Here is a 14,250-nt window from a genome sequence, read left to right as displayed (position 1 = left end):
GAGATATAAATTAAAATAGTTTCAAAATATGATTTGTGTTTTTTGACATACTTCTTTCCAAAACAAGTCAAGTACTGACCATGTGACTGTCTTATTAGCATACTATTCGCTATTTTACCACCTATTTTTGGATCTCTGCACATCTACATATGTACACATGTGTTAATGTTTACATTGTAACACATGATTAATATAGCACAATGAGTTTAGTTTCATAGATTCATATTCCTATATACGAAAGATGAACTTGATATCAAAACTTACCAACGCCATTGTTTTCTTTCTGACCACATGTGAAGTATGTGTGCACAATGAATACATTATAATTCAAATATGTCAGAGATTCAAATTAGTCAAGAATGAACTTAAAGTTTTACCTATTAATCTTCATAGATAAAATCGAGTAGTTTATGTTGCATAAGTTATTTAACACCATGTAGATATATTGACCATGTTGGTTTGAAAGCCAAAAAATCTTTTAAAATATAATCATTTGCAACTGTATTTCCCTTTAAATGTTTTCTTTATCAAGATGGGCAAAATTTGTTAAAGCTGCATTCCTTTAGCAAATATTCCCTATGGAGAGCAGTACATTAGACATACATATAATTCATTTTCTGCTTAAATCTTCAGATACGGATAAAGAATTTAGTCTACATGGAGTGATCAAATGGAAGTAAGTTCATGTACCGTATATACTCACGTAGGAAGTAGGTGGGTTTTTTTTAGTAAATTTTAAATCTTATTTCTATGTCTGACTGCATAATACAACCAGAATATTTTTTCTTGCTGCACAACTTGCAAATTGTGACATCTTTTTAATGTGTTTATGTTGGTTTGATCAGTAACAAATCACCACAAGTGATCATTTTTAAAAGTAGTAAAATAACAATCCTGAGTTCTTACCACTGCAATCATAGCTATTAGTGAAGATATATTTAATTCATCATTTTAACATGTCAATTAAAGTCAACATAGAGCATTTTTATTGCAAATATTTTACTAAGAACAAACCCGATTACTGGTAGTAAAGTACAGTCAAACCTGTATTAAGCGACCGTCCAACGGAGAACGGAAAAGAGGTCGCATATGACAGGTGGTCTCTTAATACAGGTTGCCTATTTTCCGCAGTAAATGCATAAAATTTCACATATAATATACAGAAATAGGTTTGTACAAGGAGAAAATAACTGCATGTATTTGGAATTTATCATTAAGAATATCAAGTATGGTTTTAATAGTTGTAAAATAAAATTGATAATATACTAAGCTTAGTTAAAAATCCAATCTGACTAGAGTACAGACCTATATTATATATAATATACAGACCTATATTATATATAATATAGGTCTGTACTTTAGTCAGATTGTTAAAAATCTAGAATACAATGAGTTGTATCATAATGTCGAAGTGAGCCGCTAGTTCCGGTCATGATTCTGGAAACCTCAGATATCCCATGCAGGAAAATCGCGAATACTCCATTTAAAACTTCAGATTTAAGCACAATATTTACCTGATTTATATCGCAATCAGGCCAATTTTTCACCCTGTTGAGCATAATGGTATAACAAGTGGTAGATTTTCTTTTCCGATCTACCCCGCACTGGTAGATTTTCATTTCCAATCTACCCCGCACTTCCTAAAGTTTGTTGAAATTTACACCTTCAAACACACCGGCCTTGATTCCCCGATCCTTGATTTTGTTAAATAAACAACAACTTGGGTTTTATTAATTAACCACACACAACCCTGCATGTTGACAGCTTGGATATAATAATTATACCCCCCGCAACAAGTTGTGGGGGGGTATACTGGAATCGGGTTGTCCGTCTGTCTGTCCGTCCGTCCGTCCGTCTGTAGACACAATGGTTTCCGGGCTCTAAAGCGTTATCCTTTCCACCTACAGTCACCATATCATACATATGGAGTACCCATGGGATGAAGATGTTCCCTATCGATTTTGGGGTCAAAAGGTCAAAGGTCACGTGCACCGGACATCGAAGTAGCAATATGGTTCGGTTTGTCATGCCATTTGTTTTTTACACTCAGAAAAGAGGTAGTTTATACCTATTACAAACACTCTTTGGGAGATTGGGGTAAGCGGGGGGTATTCTTAGTGAGCATTGCTCACAGTACCTCTTGTTGATTCAGAGGGTCGACTAAATAATATCGCCGCCGAAGTACTACCTGTGCATTTTAAAACAAAAGTATTAGGGGCAATAATTCCCAGAATAGTCATGCTGAACTGACATCAAAAGTAGGAATCGCATTGTAATTGAAAAATGTACAGTCGTTAAATGAAGGTAAAATTACGTGAAATTACACGAAAGGGTTGTAAAAATCATGGTCGTTGGTCGCGTCAGACAGATGGTCGTTTAATACAGGCACAATATATAGGATAATGTCTTGGGGGAGGGGGGGGGACTTTTTATGGTCAAATATGACAGTGAGTCGCTTAATACAGTGGGTCACTATGGCAGTTTTGACTGTACATCGATATTCTGTATTTCAATAACATTGTTGGAACCAGTGCACTAGATATTCACTACATATTAACATTGGCAGTATGACCGTATGGTTATTGTCAAACCTGTTGGGTCAGATAATGAATATAAACAATGAGTACACTAAATGTGCATTCCTGTATTTGATCACAGAGCCAGACTGATTGATGTGCCATCTCAGCATGTACATGTGGCTGTCTTTACAATCAGTACCTGTTTCGAGAGTAGCACATGTCACGAAGAGACAATTCTTGATAACACAGTTTTCCCCAAAGAATCATGTGACTGGAATACTGATATTCAAGGTGAGATGCTTGACCCTTGTACGTCTAATCAACTTTGTTACATTGAGAGTTCAAAATGCTAAAACAATACCTATGTGGTTTCTGATGATTTTGATTGATTTTGTGGAATGCTTTTCATGCGAGGTCATAATTTACAAGTCACATATAAATCTCCTCTCGTACATTGTAGGTGGATTTTCTGCCTCAACTTGGATGACAAGTAACAGTTACACATCTCCTCTAAATGCTGCTCGCACTTCAGAATTAATGACTGAAATGGGAACCTCAAAATACTTGTTGACCACGGCTTGTCTTTCAAATTCGGGCATCTATGCCTCACCAACCATGGGATGGACGAAAGGTAATAACTGAGATTCATGAGTTTTAGCTCACCTTAGCTGAAAGCTGAAGTGAGCTTTACTGATCGCCTGTTGTCCGTCGTCTGTCTGTCTGTCTGTAAACTGTTTACATTTTCGACTTCTTCTCCAGAACCACTGGGCCAATTATAACCAAACGTGGCCAAAAGCATCCTTGGGTGAAGGGATTTCAAGTCTATTCAAATGAAGGGCCATGCCCCCATCAAAGGGAAGATAATCACAAAAATGCAAAAATAGGGTGGGATCAATTAAAAATCTTCTTCTCAAGAACCACAGGGCCAGAAGCGCTGAAATTTACATGAAAGCTTCCTGGCATAGTGCAGATTCAAGTTTGTTAAAATCATGGCCCTTGGGGGTAGGGGCCACAATAGGGGATCAAAGTTTTACATACAAATATATAAGGAAACATCTTCTGAAGAATCACTGGGCCAGAAAAGTTTACATTTACATTAAAGCTTCCTGACATAGTGCAGTTCAAGTTTGTTAAAATCATGGCACCTGGAGGTAGGATGGCCACAATAGGGGATCAAAGTTTTCCATACAAATATAAAGGGGAAATCTTTAAAGATCTTCTCAAGAACTACTGGGCCTAGAAAGCAGAAATTTACATGAAAGCTTTCTGACACAGCGTAGATTCAAGTTTGTCAAAATCATGGCCCCTGGGGGTAAGATGGGGTGACAATAGAGGATCAAAGTTTTACATACTAATAAATAGAAAAAAATCTTTTTCTCAAGAACCACTAGGCCAGAAAAGCTGAGATTTACATGAAAGCTTCCTGACATAGTGCAGATTCAAGTTTGTTAAACTCATGACCCCTGAGGCTAGAATGAGGCCACAACAGGGGATCAAAGTTTTACATACTAATAAATAGGAAAAAATCTTCTCAAGAACCATTGGGCCAAAGAAGTTCACAGATTCAAGTTTGTAAAAATCATGGCCCCCTGAGAGTAGGTTGCGACCCACAATAGGGATCAAAGTTTTACATGCGAATAATATAGGGTTTTATGTCCTGTCTAATAAAGGGCCTTCTTGTCTGTCCGTCATAGTTTTTTGATGTCTGAATGATATCTTTCATACTATGAGGCCTAGGACTATCAAACTTGGTCAGTTGATGCATCTTAAGGGAAGGAGGGGATGTGTTTCAAACTAAAAGTAGATCAATGTGGCTCATTTTGGAATTTTATAGCAAAACAAAAAAATTTCACGTTGTGAGGCCTAGTACCATCAAACTTGTTTAGTTGATTAGTTTTTGGGAAAAGGTGTGTCATGACCCTAAAGTAGGTGACTGTGCTCTTTTTGGAATTGTAATTGACAGTGTCACAGCTTGTGTCTTGAAATATTTAGAAATACGATATACATCATGTACATTTGGTTCCAGATGGGCATATCATGTACCTTAGAGGAACCCTTTATTGTCAATGTATTACCAGTTAGATGCACTTAGAGTTTATTTTACTTGCAGCATGTGCCTCTTCTGTATCTTTACCTGACATCAGCTTCAAGCCAGTGGTGTGTCACCTGGATGACACCTGTACAGGTGTAGAGTGCTGTCTGTCCCCATCACTGCTCAGCCACTCCCTCAATGTCAAAGTCAGTCTGGATCCCTGTACTTTCTTGATGACCATCTACCTGGAAAAGCTGAGAATCAGTGTGGATCTATACAACTATGTGCATGGTAGGTTTAAATCCTGTTTGGTAGTAAACTGAGAGCGGATTGACATAAGTCATTGTTTGGCTTGCTTTCCAATCTCTGTCGTGACTTGTATTTTGTAAGGGCTGTTCCAGAAATGATCAAATGGGGGGTCGGGCGGCAAATGATATTTTTTTGTGTGGGTGGTCGTATTTTTTCATATTTTAATTGGTCCGTGGTGGGATTGTTAATAAAATATTTATTATGGGTAGTGGGTAGTTTCTATTGTTTTATTTTGTGCTACGTGGGTGTTGAGTTTTCAGAATATTTTTATTGTCGCTCTTGTCGTGTTGGTTACAAAACGTCGGAGGGAAAATTGAAAACGTGCTTTCGAAATCGAAAGTAACATAGAACTATTCGAGTTGTTGCTCTTTGCAGCGCATAACTTTCCATTACGGCACTCTTCAAATTAGAGGCGCGTTTAATAGGGTCCCTTTGGACGTGATGGCGGCAAACTCTGTTCTGTAGTTTATTACAGTTTACAGTGCATCGATTTTGGGAATATTTTGAAACCAATAGGTATTCCGTTTTCTAATAAAAATAGGCAAACCTTAGTTGATTTATACGAGGGTACCGATGCGTTATATTTATCAGTCGGTGTGATGGTGATATAGAGGCCTCCGGGCGCGGGTTCCATTAGAAGACGAATGATTCGTGGAAAAACATATCCATTTCATGATAATAGCATCGTTTGGACTCCCAATCTTTCCAACATTCCCGCCATAGATGCCTTTGATTGTTGATGTGACATCGTTTCTTCAGAACAACTGTGATACAATGTCGCACATGCATTACCGCGTCATTGACTAGAATGTTTGTCCCGAAAACCTCGCGAGATTTGTACCGTTTTCATTTTTAAAAATATTTTTGTGGTGGGTCTGGTTAGTTTTTTTTTTTATTAGATGGGTCATTGTAAAATGAGTTTATTAATTTGATGGGTCATGGGGTAATTTTTTAATTTTTTTTATGGGTGCTTGGTATATACAAAAGGTGCCTCCCGACCCCCCCATGTATTTATTTCTGGAATAGCCCTAATTACATATTGTCATACATGCATTGAATAAATTATTGTTTAAAATAAACTAAAGTAAATTGGTTGAATTTACATCATGCAGTCATGTATTTTCATAATTTATATCAATTGTAGGAACAACTCAGAGGTTTTTCTTAAAAGGCATGCTTGGTATTGAGTGAGTATTATTTGCATTTGCAGAGTTTGATAAAATACTTTGGAATATTTTATTTTTTTAAAGAACTGTTGATAATTCATCACAATACCGTATAGCAGATTTTTTTAGTAGTCATCTAATTTTGACATAATTAGCAATGGTTCCAAAACTGCTAAAAACAATTCATGCTAATAAATCAATTGCGATTGCCAAAAATTGTTGCTCAAAAAACAAATAGAATTGATTATCCCTCTTGGCAGGCTTGTAACAGCTAGGTTACTTTGGTGAACTGTTCTCAAATTAATTAGACAATAATAATCATTTTGGTTGCAAACTCTGTGTTCATCTTTTTTGTTTTTATTGTCAGCACTTTGACAATGTTTTGATACAGCAGGCGGAGACAACAGATATCAAATCATGGGTAAAAAAGATATCCTAATATATAAATACATGTATTACGATGAAAGTAAGTTGCTCCAGTATGAGGATAATTGCAGGAATTATATTAAAGTATATCTTTAAACAATCTAAAAAATAAGTTTATCAGCATTTCATTACAATTTTAGCTATCTTTGCTTGGTTCTTCTCCTGTGAATTTTTGTGAGTTCAACTGTTATATGGCAGAAAAACTTTGAAGTATATATTCCCCCAAATTCACATTCCCAGCTGATTTTCACATTACCCATTTCAAGAACCATTTGTCCAATGCATCAACAATGAATGATTATCTAAATGAAGTCATTGTTCTTTATGTAAACAATATGTTTGGCGAAGTGGATTTCCAGATCAACCAAAAAGCTTTTATCATATTTGACTGTTTTTGTGGTCAAATAACAGACAATTTTCTGGATCCCCTGAAAAAAATACCTGCTGCAACATGTAACCATTCATCCTCAAAACAGCTGATGAATCTCTGCATTAATAAATGTGTGAAAGATTCTGAAACATGAGCTGACAGGTTCATGAAGATGAATGCCGCATATGTAACATCAATCTCAGTCTGGGTTGTATGAAGCCACTGGGGGCCAAGTAGCTTGGGAAATTATATTTCAAAAGCAAACCTGAAATGATTATCAATGGTTTTAAAGGAAGTGGCAATTTTGATGCATGTATATAAATAACCGAGTGACAGTGAGGTGATGATGCAAATTCATAACCGAAGAATTTGGTAGTTCATGGTTTCCTTTACATGCATTTCTTGAATAAATTACCATTTTATTTGTGATATTTTTTTTTATCAGCAGATGAAATCACTAAAATTTTGATACTCTAATAATGAATTACCAGGTTTAGAAGGGGAAAAAAACATTACTAGATTTGCTTGTCTCTAAAAACACCTGTTATGGGGTATTTGGAGAAAGGAGATGAACTTTTGTGAATGGTGTAGAGTATTTTTACTATTCTTAATTGCAGAGTAAGTTACTATGAGCTACAGGCACAAAATCAGTACATTGTGGACTTGGACATCAGTGTGTGCTTTGAAAGTGCTTCCACCTGTGCAATTGTGGCATCAGTCCTGAATAACACAGTCCTACCCAAGAGAGACTGTGAAAGATCTGCTGAAATGAGTTAGTTATGAAATATTGCTCTACTCATATTGCAATAGTTAAATATTGTTTTAGTGTATATAGTACAGATATTTTTCACGTGCATATTATAAACAAAATCATATACCCTGGTACATATTGTAAGCAAAAAAATTGTTGGTATGGTGACAAGAAATAGATTGACTGATTGTGTTTGCACAGCTTTTTCGGTGAACAACTGGATTGCTGGGAAGGGTTACTCAGGAACTCTGACACCACTGCCTGGGCACTTACAACAGAGAGTGACAGAAGAACATGGGGTAGCTAACATGATGAAACAACATGTCTGCAACAGAACAGCTGATACTGTCTATACTTTGTCCACTGTTGTCAATGGATGGATAACAGGTCTGTGAAGAGTGTAGGGTGTAGTCAAAGTTGAAATACTGGGTACACATATATTTAGCTCACTGGGACAGATTGTTTCCACCAAAAAAATATTAACCCCATATGATTCAAGCGCGTGTAGATGATTCAGCAATAGAATGCATGAGAGGTAACCCACTATAACAAGTTGAGTTCAATAATTACACTATAGTTGTTTCCCTCCTTTACAGTTAAATTGTCATTGTATTTGAAGTATCAGCAGATTGAGCTGAGAAATGGATACATACGATTAACCTTTTGAGTCCTTTAGACAGGTTTCTTTATTTTATTTCAGAGTGTTTACCTGCCCCAACACTACAGGATCTGAGCAGTAAAGCCATCACCTGCTACAATCCTAGCTCTTGTACTGGAGTCACTTGTTGTATGGAGATTGACAGGTTTAATGGGCGACCTCTAGAAGTAGTGGTAGATTTTAATGAGTGTGCAAACTACATGGATATCACTGTAGAGAGAGTACCAGTCAGAATGTATATAACAGATCTCTTTCTAAATGGTATGGAAAAAAATTACTCTATTTCAATGAAACTTTGTTAGAGAATTAGGCTGTTCTGAATAATTTTTACTCTTAACGTCAGGCACCCAGGTGATTCCAATAACAATAATTTCACTTAATTTTTTTTTTACTTTTGGATTAATTGAAATTCTATTGGAGAACAATCTAAATTTGAATTATCTGAACATCTAAGAGACAGTTTTTCAATTGTTTGGAATTGATGAATTTGATTGATTAAAAGATTTGTTTAAATCTTTTGTTTGTATTTTTCCTCTCTCTTGTGTAGGTTTTGAATTAGAGGTGATAAAAAATTCCTTTTTCATTGAATATTTTGTTGGAGAATTATTTGGTTATAAACATTTACAAATATATTGTGCATTGATATTTTGCTATATTTATGAACACAGATACAACATACACAGTAGGCTTGAAAGGGATGTTCAAAACAAGGTTGGTTTCTTGCATACTCTGATACAAAGTGCAGAACTTGGTTTTAAGCAGAATGGTACTAGACTTTTGTACATTCTACTTCCAGCATTTCTATCAACACGGATGGAGAAAACAAACAGTACAGATTTACTCTAGATGTTTCAGCATGCTACGACACTGCACTCTGCAGTCAGACCTACAATATCTTCTCCAACACTATCTTCAACATGAAAACCTGCAACTACACAGGAGGATTTATCAATTCATGTACATATCTGCATGTGATGAAACAACACAGTATCACTCAAGTGATAAATCACATTAACTTGCTGTTGTAGTAATGTGTTATTTTTAATGCTTGATACTGTTCTATGCATGTTTCCATTGATAAATTTGAGTGTGTTATTAAAATTTATGGAAATAAAATTTTCCAGCCTTCTCTTTGACCAACTGGATGAGTGCCCAGTCCATTGCTGATGTGGCTTCCATAACAGAGGTTCAGGCAGACAGTCTGTACATGGATCTGGGACTGGACCACTTTATGTACAACACAGATCAGTGTAATTTCTCTGACGCAACATATGGTCCGGCTACAAGTGGCTGGAATAATGGTAAACATTTTGTTTGTGATTATTTGAAGTAACTGTAGAAACAGTTTCAAGTACTAATAATTACTGTATAATTAAAACACTTGATTAGTTCAGGTTTAGTTTTATTTTGTTTTTAGCTCACCTAAGTTGAATGCTTAAGTGAGCTTTTCTGATCGCCTGTTGTCTGTTCATCTGTCTGTAAACTTTTCACATTTTCAACTTCTTCTCCAGAACCACTGGGCCAATTTCAAACAAACTTGGCAAAACGCATCCTTGGGTGAAGGGCTTTCAAGTTTGTTCAAATGAAGGGCCATGCCCCCTTCAAAGGGGAGATCATCACAAAACTGCAAAAATAGGGGAGGGGGGGGGGGGCATTTGAAAATCTTCTCAAGAAATTCTTGGGCAGAAAAGCTGAGATTTACATGAAAGCTTCCTGACATTGTGCAGAATCAAGTTTGTAAAATTTATTGCCCCCGGGGGTAGGATAGGGCCACAATAGGGGATCAAAGTTTTACATGCAAATATTTAGGGAAAATCTTTAAAAATCTTCTGAAAAACCACTGGACTAGGAAAGTACAAATTTACATGAAAGCTTCCTGACATAGTGTAGATTTTAGTTTGTTAAAATCATGACCCCTGGAGGTAGGATGGAGCCACAATAGGGAATAAAGATTTTACTTACAAATACAGAGGGAAAATCTTCTCAAAAACCATTGGGCCTGAAAAGTTTACTTTTATATGAAAGCGTCCTGACATAATACAAATTTAAGTTTGTTAACATCACTGACCCCGGGGGTCTTTTACATACAGATATATAAGAAAAATCTTTAAAAATCTTCTTCTCAAGAACCAATGGGCCAGAAAGTGTACAGTTACATGAAAGCTTCCTGACATGATGCAGATTCCAGTTTGCAAAAATCATGGGTCCTGGGGGTAGGTTGGAGTCACAATGGGGATCAAAGTTTTACATGCGAATATACAGGGAAAATCTTTATATATGGGCCAAGGTGATTCAGGTGAGCGATGTGGCCTATGAGCCTCTTGTCTGTATTTCTTCTCTCTTTTGGGAAGAATGAAGACATTATGTAAACTGTATGTAACTTGTTTTGCTTCATTAGAATGTCTAAGTGGAATTCCAACCTCAACACTGGGAAACATTTCCAATCCAGCAGAAATCCGTTGTCACATTGCTTCATCATGTGATCAGATCTCTTGTTGTATGTACCTGGCACCAGTAAAACGCCATGTTGAAACCGTCACAAAATTTAACTTCTGCAGATATAAAATGGAAGCAAGGATTGACAAACTGAAAGATACAACTGATCTTCTGGATTATTCATGGGGTAGGCATGATGAAAGGCAATTGCCAGATTTAAACAAAAAACATTAACCTTAAGGAGTACTGTATATTGAGTGATTCTGGCAACGTCTCTGGCTTTTAATTGAGAGAAAAATATTGCTGGCCCTAGATACACCCCCCCCCCCCCCCCCACTTCCGCTTTTTTTTTTTTTTATCTTTCTGTAAAATCATGTCTGATCAATACAACATATTGAAATAAAAAATAAAAACTGTCCAATTCGTAATATTGTATCAAAATATACAAATGCTATGCATTGTATAGTCACCTTTATGAGTCATTTACACACTATCAGGTAAAGGATTATATACCGATAACAATCTTTTCTTTCTTTTCTTTCTTTTTGGCTCATATAAAATTTCAAAGTGAGACTAAAACTTTAGGTTATCTGTTGCAATCTATAATTTTTGTCATGAAGCATATACATTATTTGTATAATGGAAATAAGAATTTAATTACATGTACTATAAGAAACCACAAAATCTGAAGCCTATTGCTTTCGAGGGAATCATTCAACGATTATTGTCTTTCATTATTTAAAAGACTTATAATTTTGCTGATACTGTGTAAAAATTAAATGCATATTTAAGAAAAGCAAAAAGTAATGTATTGAGATTATGAATGTTGCAACACCAGGGTTTTGACTCTGGGGAGGGTCCAAAAAAGTCATATAGTGTTGATATAACATAATATTCATGTAGTCTTTTTATCAGTATGGTCACTTTCGATGGCATTTGTGTATTGAGAACACATCTTGTTTTATACTGCTGCTGAATATCAGAATTTAGTTTAGATATGCAGAGTAGAAAAATATTCTAAATTTCATAGCCCTTGGGGCTTGTGATATTTTTAACTAATACCCAGGTGATCGATAAGGCCTGTGAGCCTCTTGTTAATTGCACTGAAATTGCAGATTTTGCTTCATGTGACAAAATTTTGAAAATTCAACCCAGCAACATTACTGATATTCTATTAGTTCTCATTCCTGACAATTTTGATAGATTTGTTATGTCTTTGATTTTGAAACAAAAGCACAGCTGTCAGTTTGGGTAGGTAAAAAGTGTCCTAATCATTCATGGAAGAATTTGGTATATCTTGTCAGAGACATACACATGGATAACAGAAATAAGCAACTCTTATGGCAGCATGTCTCCTGCTTAAAGTATATGTTACAGTCCCACCTATAAATTGTTAATTCCTATTTATACATGTAGTTTGATAAATTGATGTTGATTTAAGTTTATTTCACTCCTATTATGAATTAGAATCAAACGTAACAAGTTTTGAAATGAGTTGATCAACAAATATACTATTAACAAAAAAGTTGGCAAATCATAGTTATTTGCTAAATTCTCGCTGATTTTTCTGAGTTTGAGTCATGTGTTGCTTTTAGAAACTTCACTTTCATTTTACTTTGAAGTGAAACATCTTCTGAAAAATATTGTATCTTGAATGTTTTTATGATAGAATTTGGAAGATTTGAACTTAATAACTTAATATCTTTCATTATTAAGATGGAATTCACAATTTAAATCAGCGTATGCATTTTTATCGGAATACTGGACTGCAATTTAGTTAATACGAAACTTGGGGAAGTTACTAATCTCTGATATAAATGTCTCCGATCTTGCCCATACATTCCTTTTTCCAGTTTTTCTACTGTACTGTCAACGTGAAATTTGTTACTGTTTTCTTTGACTAACAGGTGGCTCTAGGTATAGAAACCATCAAAAGTTGTAAACTGCTGTTTTGAAGAAACCAGTGGAATATTCCACTTGCAAAAGTTCATGGATAAAGGATGTAAATTGTTTTAAAGAATTTGACTAGATTGGTTGATTGATTGAATATTGTTTTATGTCCCTCGAGAGAATATTTCACTCATGTGGAGACGTCACCACTGCCGGTGAAGGGCTACAAAATTTAGGCCTAATATGCTCGGCGCTTATGGCCATTGAAGCTGCATAAAGATTTTTATTTTATTTTTTAGGGTCATCCAAAGAGTTTAATTTGAATGGAGTTGTAAGATGGAAGTAAGTCTAAAATCTGTAACAGTTGTAAAATATTGATACTGAAATCTGTGGACATTTTACATACTACATATGTATTATTGACAACAATTGATGATGATCCGTAACATATCTGTATAGTTGTGATGAATTGATAAATGTGTGCTTCTAGGATGAATCTTGAGGATTTGGTAGTTCAGAGAAAGTATGTAGCAGACCTACAGATTCAAGTCTGCTATGAAGCGGCCACATGCACTATAAGTGAGAATGTTCTAGTGGACACAAAGATCACACAATCTGTATGTGACTGGACTACTGGACTCCAAGGTAATGTTTTTCTCTGTCATTTTGTCACATTTCACTAAATTGTACTAATTTGGGTAGAACATTTTCCAAATATAAATGTTTCATTAATCAAGTGTTAAATTGCCAATTTTTGTAATTTTTGAAGGATTTGGATTATCCACCTGGTTGACAAACCAAGGTCTGAATGCTGCTCTTGATCCGCTATCAACTTTCCAAAAGTCAGAGCTCCTAAAAGATCATGAGATTGAAAACATGATGCAGTCACCTTCCTGTAGTAGAACAACAGACCCAATTTACTCAGCAGCTGGATTTGATGGCTGGAATTCTAGTATGATATAGTACTTTTTACTCTTCTTAAATCAAAGATTGGAGGTTTAGGTCTGTTTACTAGCATCAAAGATACATAAATAGCCCCAAAAAAATTTCATCAAAGGAAAATTAGATCTGAAATACCTGGTTTTACATTAACGGATATCAACATAGAAAATGATGCATTGGGAAAATATCTGAAAAATAAGCAATAGACATATAATTTTATGATATATGTGCGTACTTTAAAAATATTACTAATTAATTAAGGGTGGCTCATAACACCAGGACTAATATACTCTGTCTGACACTACATCATATTGGTGATTTAAACATTTTGGGAAATTATTTAATAATATGTTGATCGGTTTGTTTGTCTATTGTCGTAGCTCAGTGCATTAATAAAGTATCCAGTTACTGACTTGCAGATCCTGAGTTAAATCTGCCGGAGCCTTTTGTTCATATAAATTATCAAAATAAATTTCAAGGTATAGTGAGCTACCTTAACATTGAACAATATGGAAATACATGTTTTTGGCATATAAATTAATAGATAATATGTCAAGATTCTCTTTATGAAAACAGTTGTTTATCATAATCTTATTTTTTTAAAAACTTGTACCCCTAGCAAAATCTCATGAAATTCAATTTTTCTTAAATATTTTGAGCAAGGGAATAGAGCATACATTAAATTGTGATTTTTTTATTATCAAGATTATATAATCTATCAGAACACATTTGAAATTAATTTACCTATAAT

At 35.1% G+C, this 14,250-nt stretch overlaps 1 protein-coding gene across 1 annotated transcript in view; it reads left to right on the top strand.

The window, feature by feature from the left end:
* The window catches only part of LOC125653681 (uncharacterized), a 226,576-nt gene that overhangs the window by 127,280 nt on the left and 85,046 nt on the right, over positions 1 to 14,250 (top strand). Inside the window, exons 178-181 of the mRNA XM_056150422.1 lie at positions 10,630 to 10,854; positions 12,857 to 12,899; positions 13,048 to 13,202; positions 13,327 to 13,509. Of these exons, the coding sequence (XP_056006397.1) occupies positions 10,630 to 10,854; positions 12,857 to 12,899; positions 13,048 to 13,202; positions 13,327 to 13,509 (606 nt within the window). The remainder of the gene's footprint in view (positions 1 to 10,629; positions 10,855 to 12,856; positions 12,900 to 13,047; positions 13,203 to 13,326; positions 13,510 to 14,250) is intronic.

The sequence above is a fragment of the Ostrea edulis genome, chromosome 1 (assembly GCF_947568905.1).
Source record: "Ostrea edulis chromosome 1, xbOstEdul1.1, whole genome shotgun sequence".
NCBI classification, from domain to species: Eukaryota; Metazoa; Mollusca; class Bivalvia; order Ostreida; family Ostreidae; genus Ostrea; species Ostrea edulis.
This window is presented reverse-complemented; position numbering and strand designations above follow the sequence as displayed.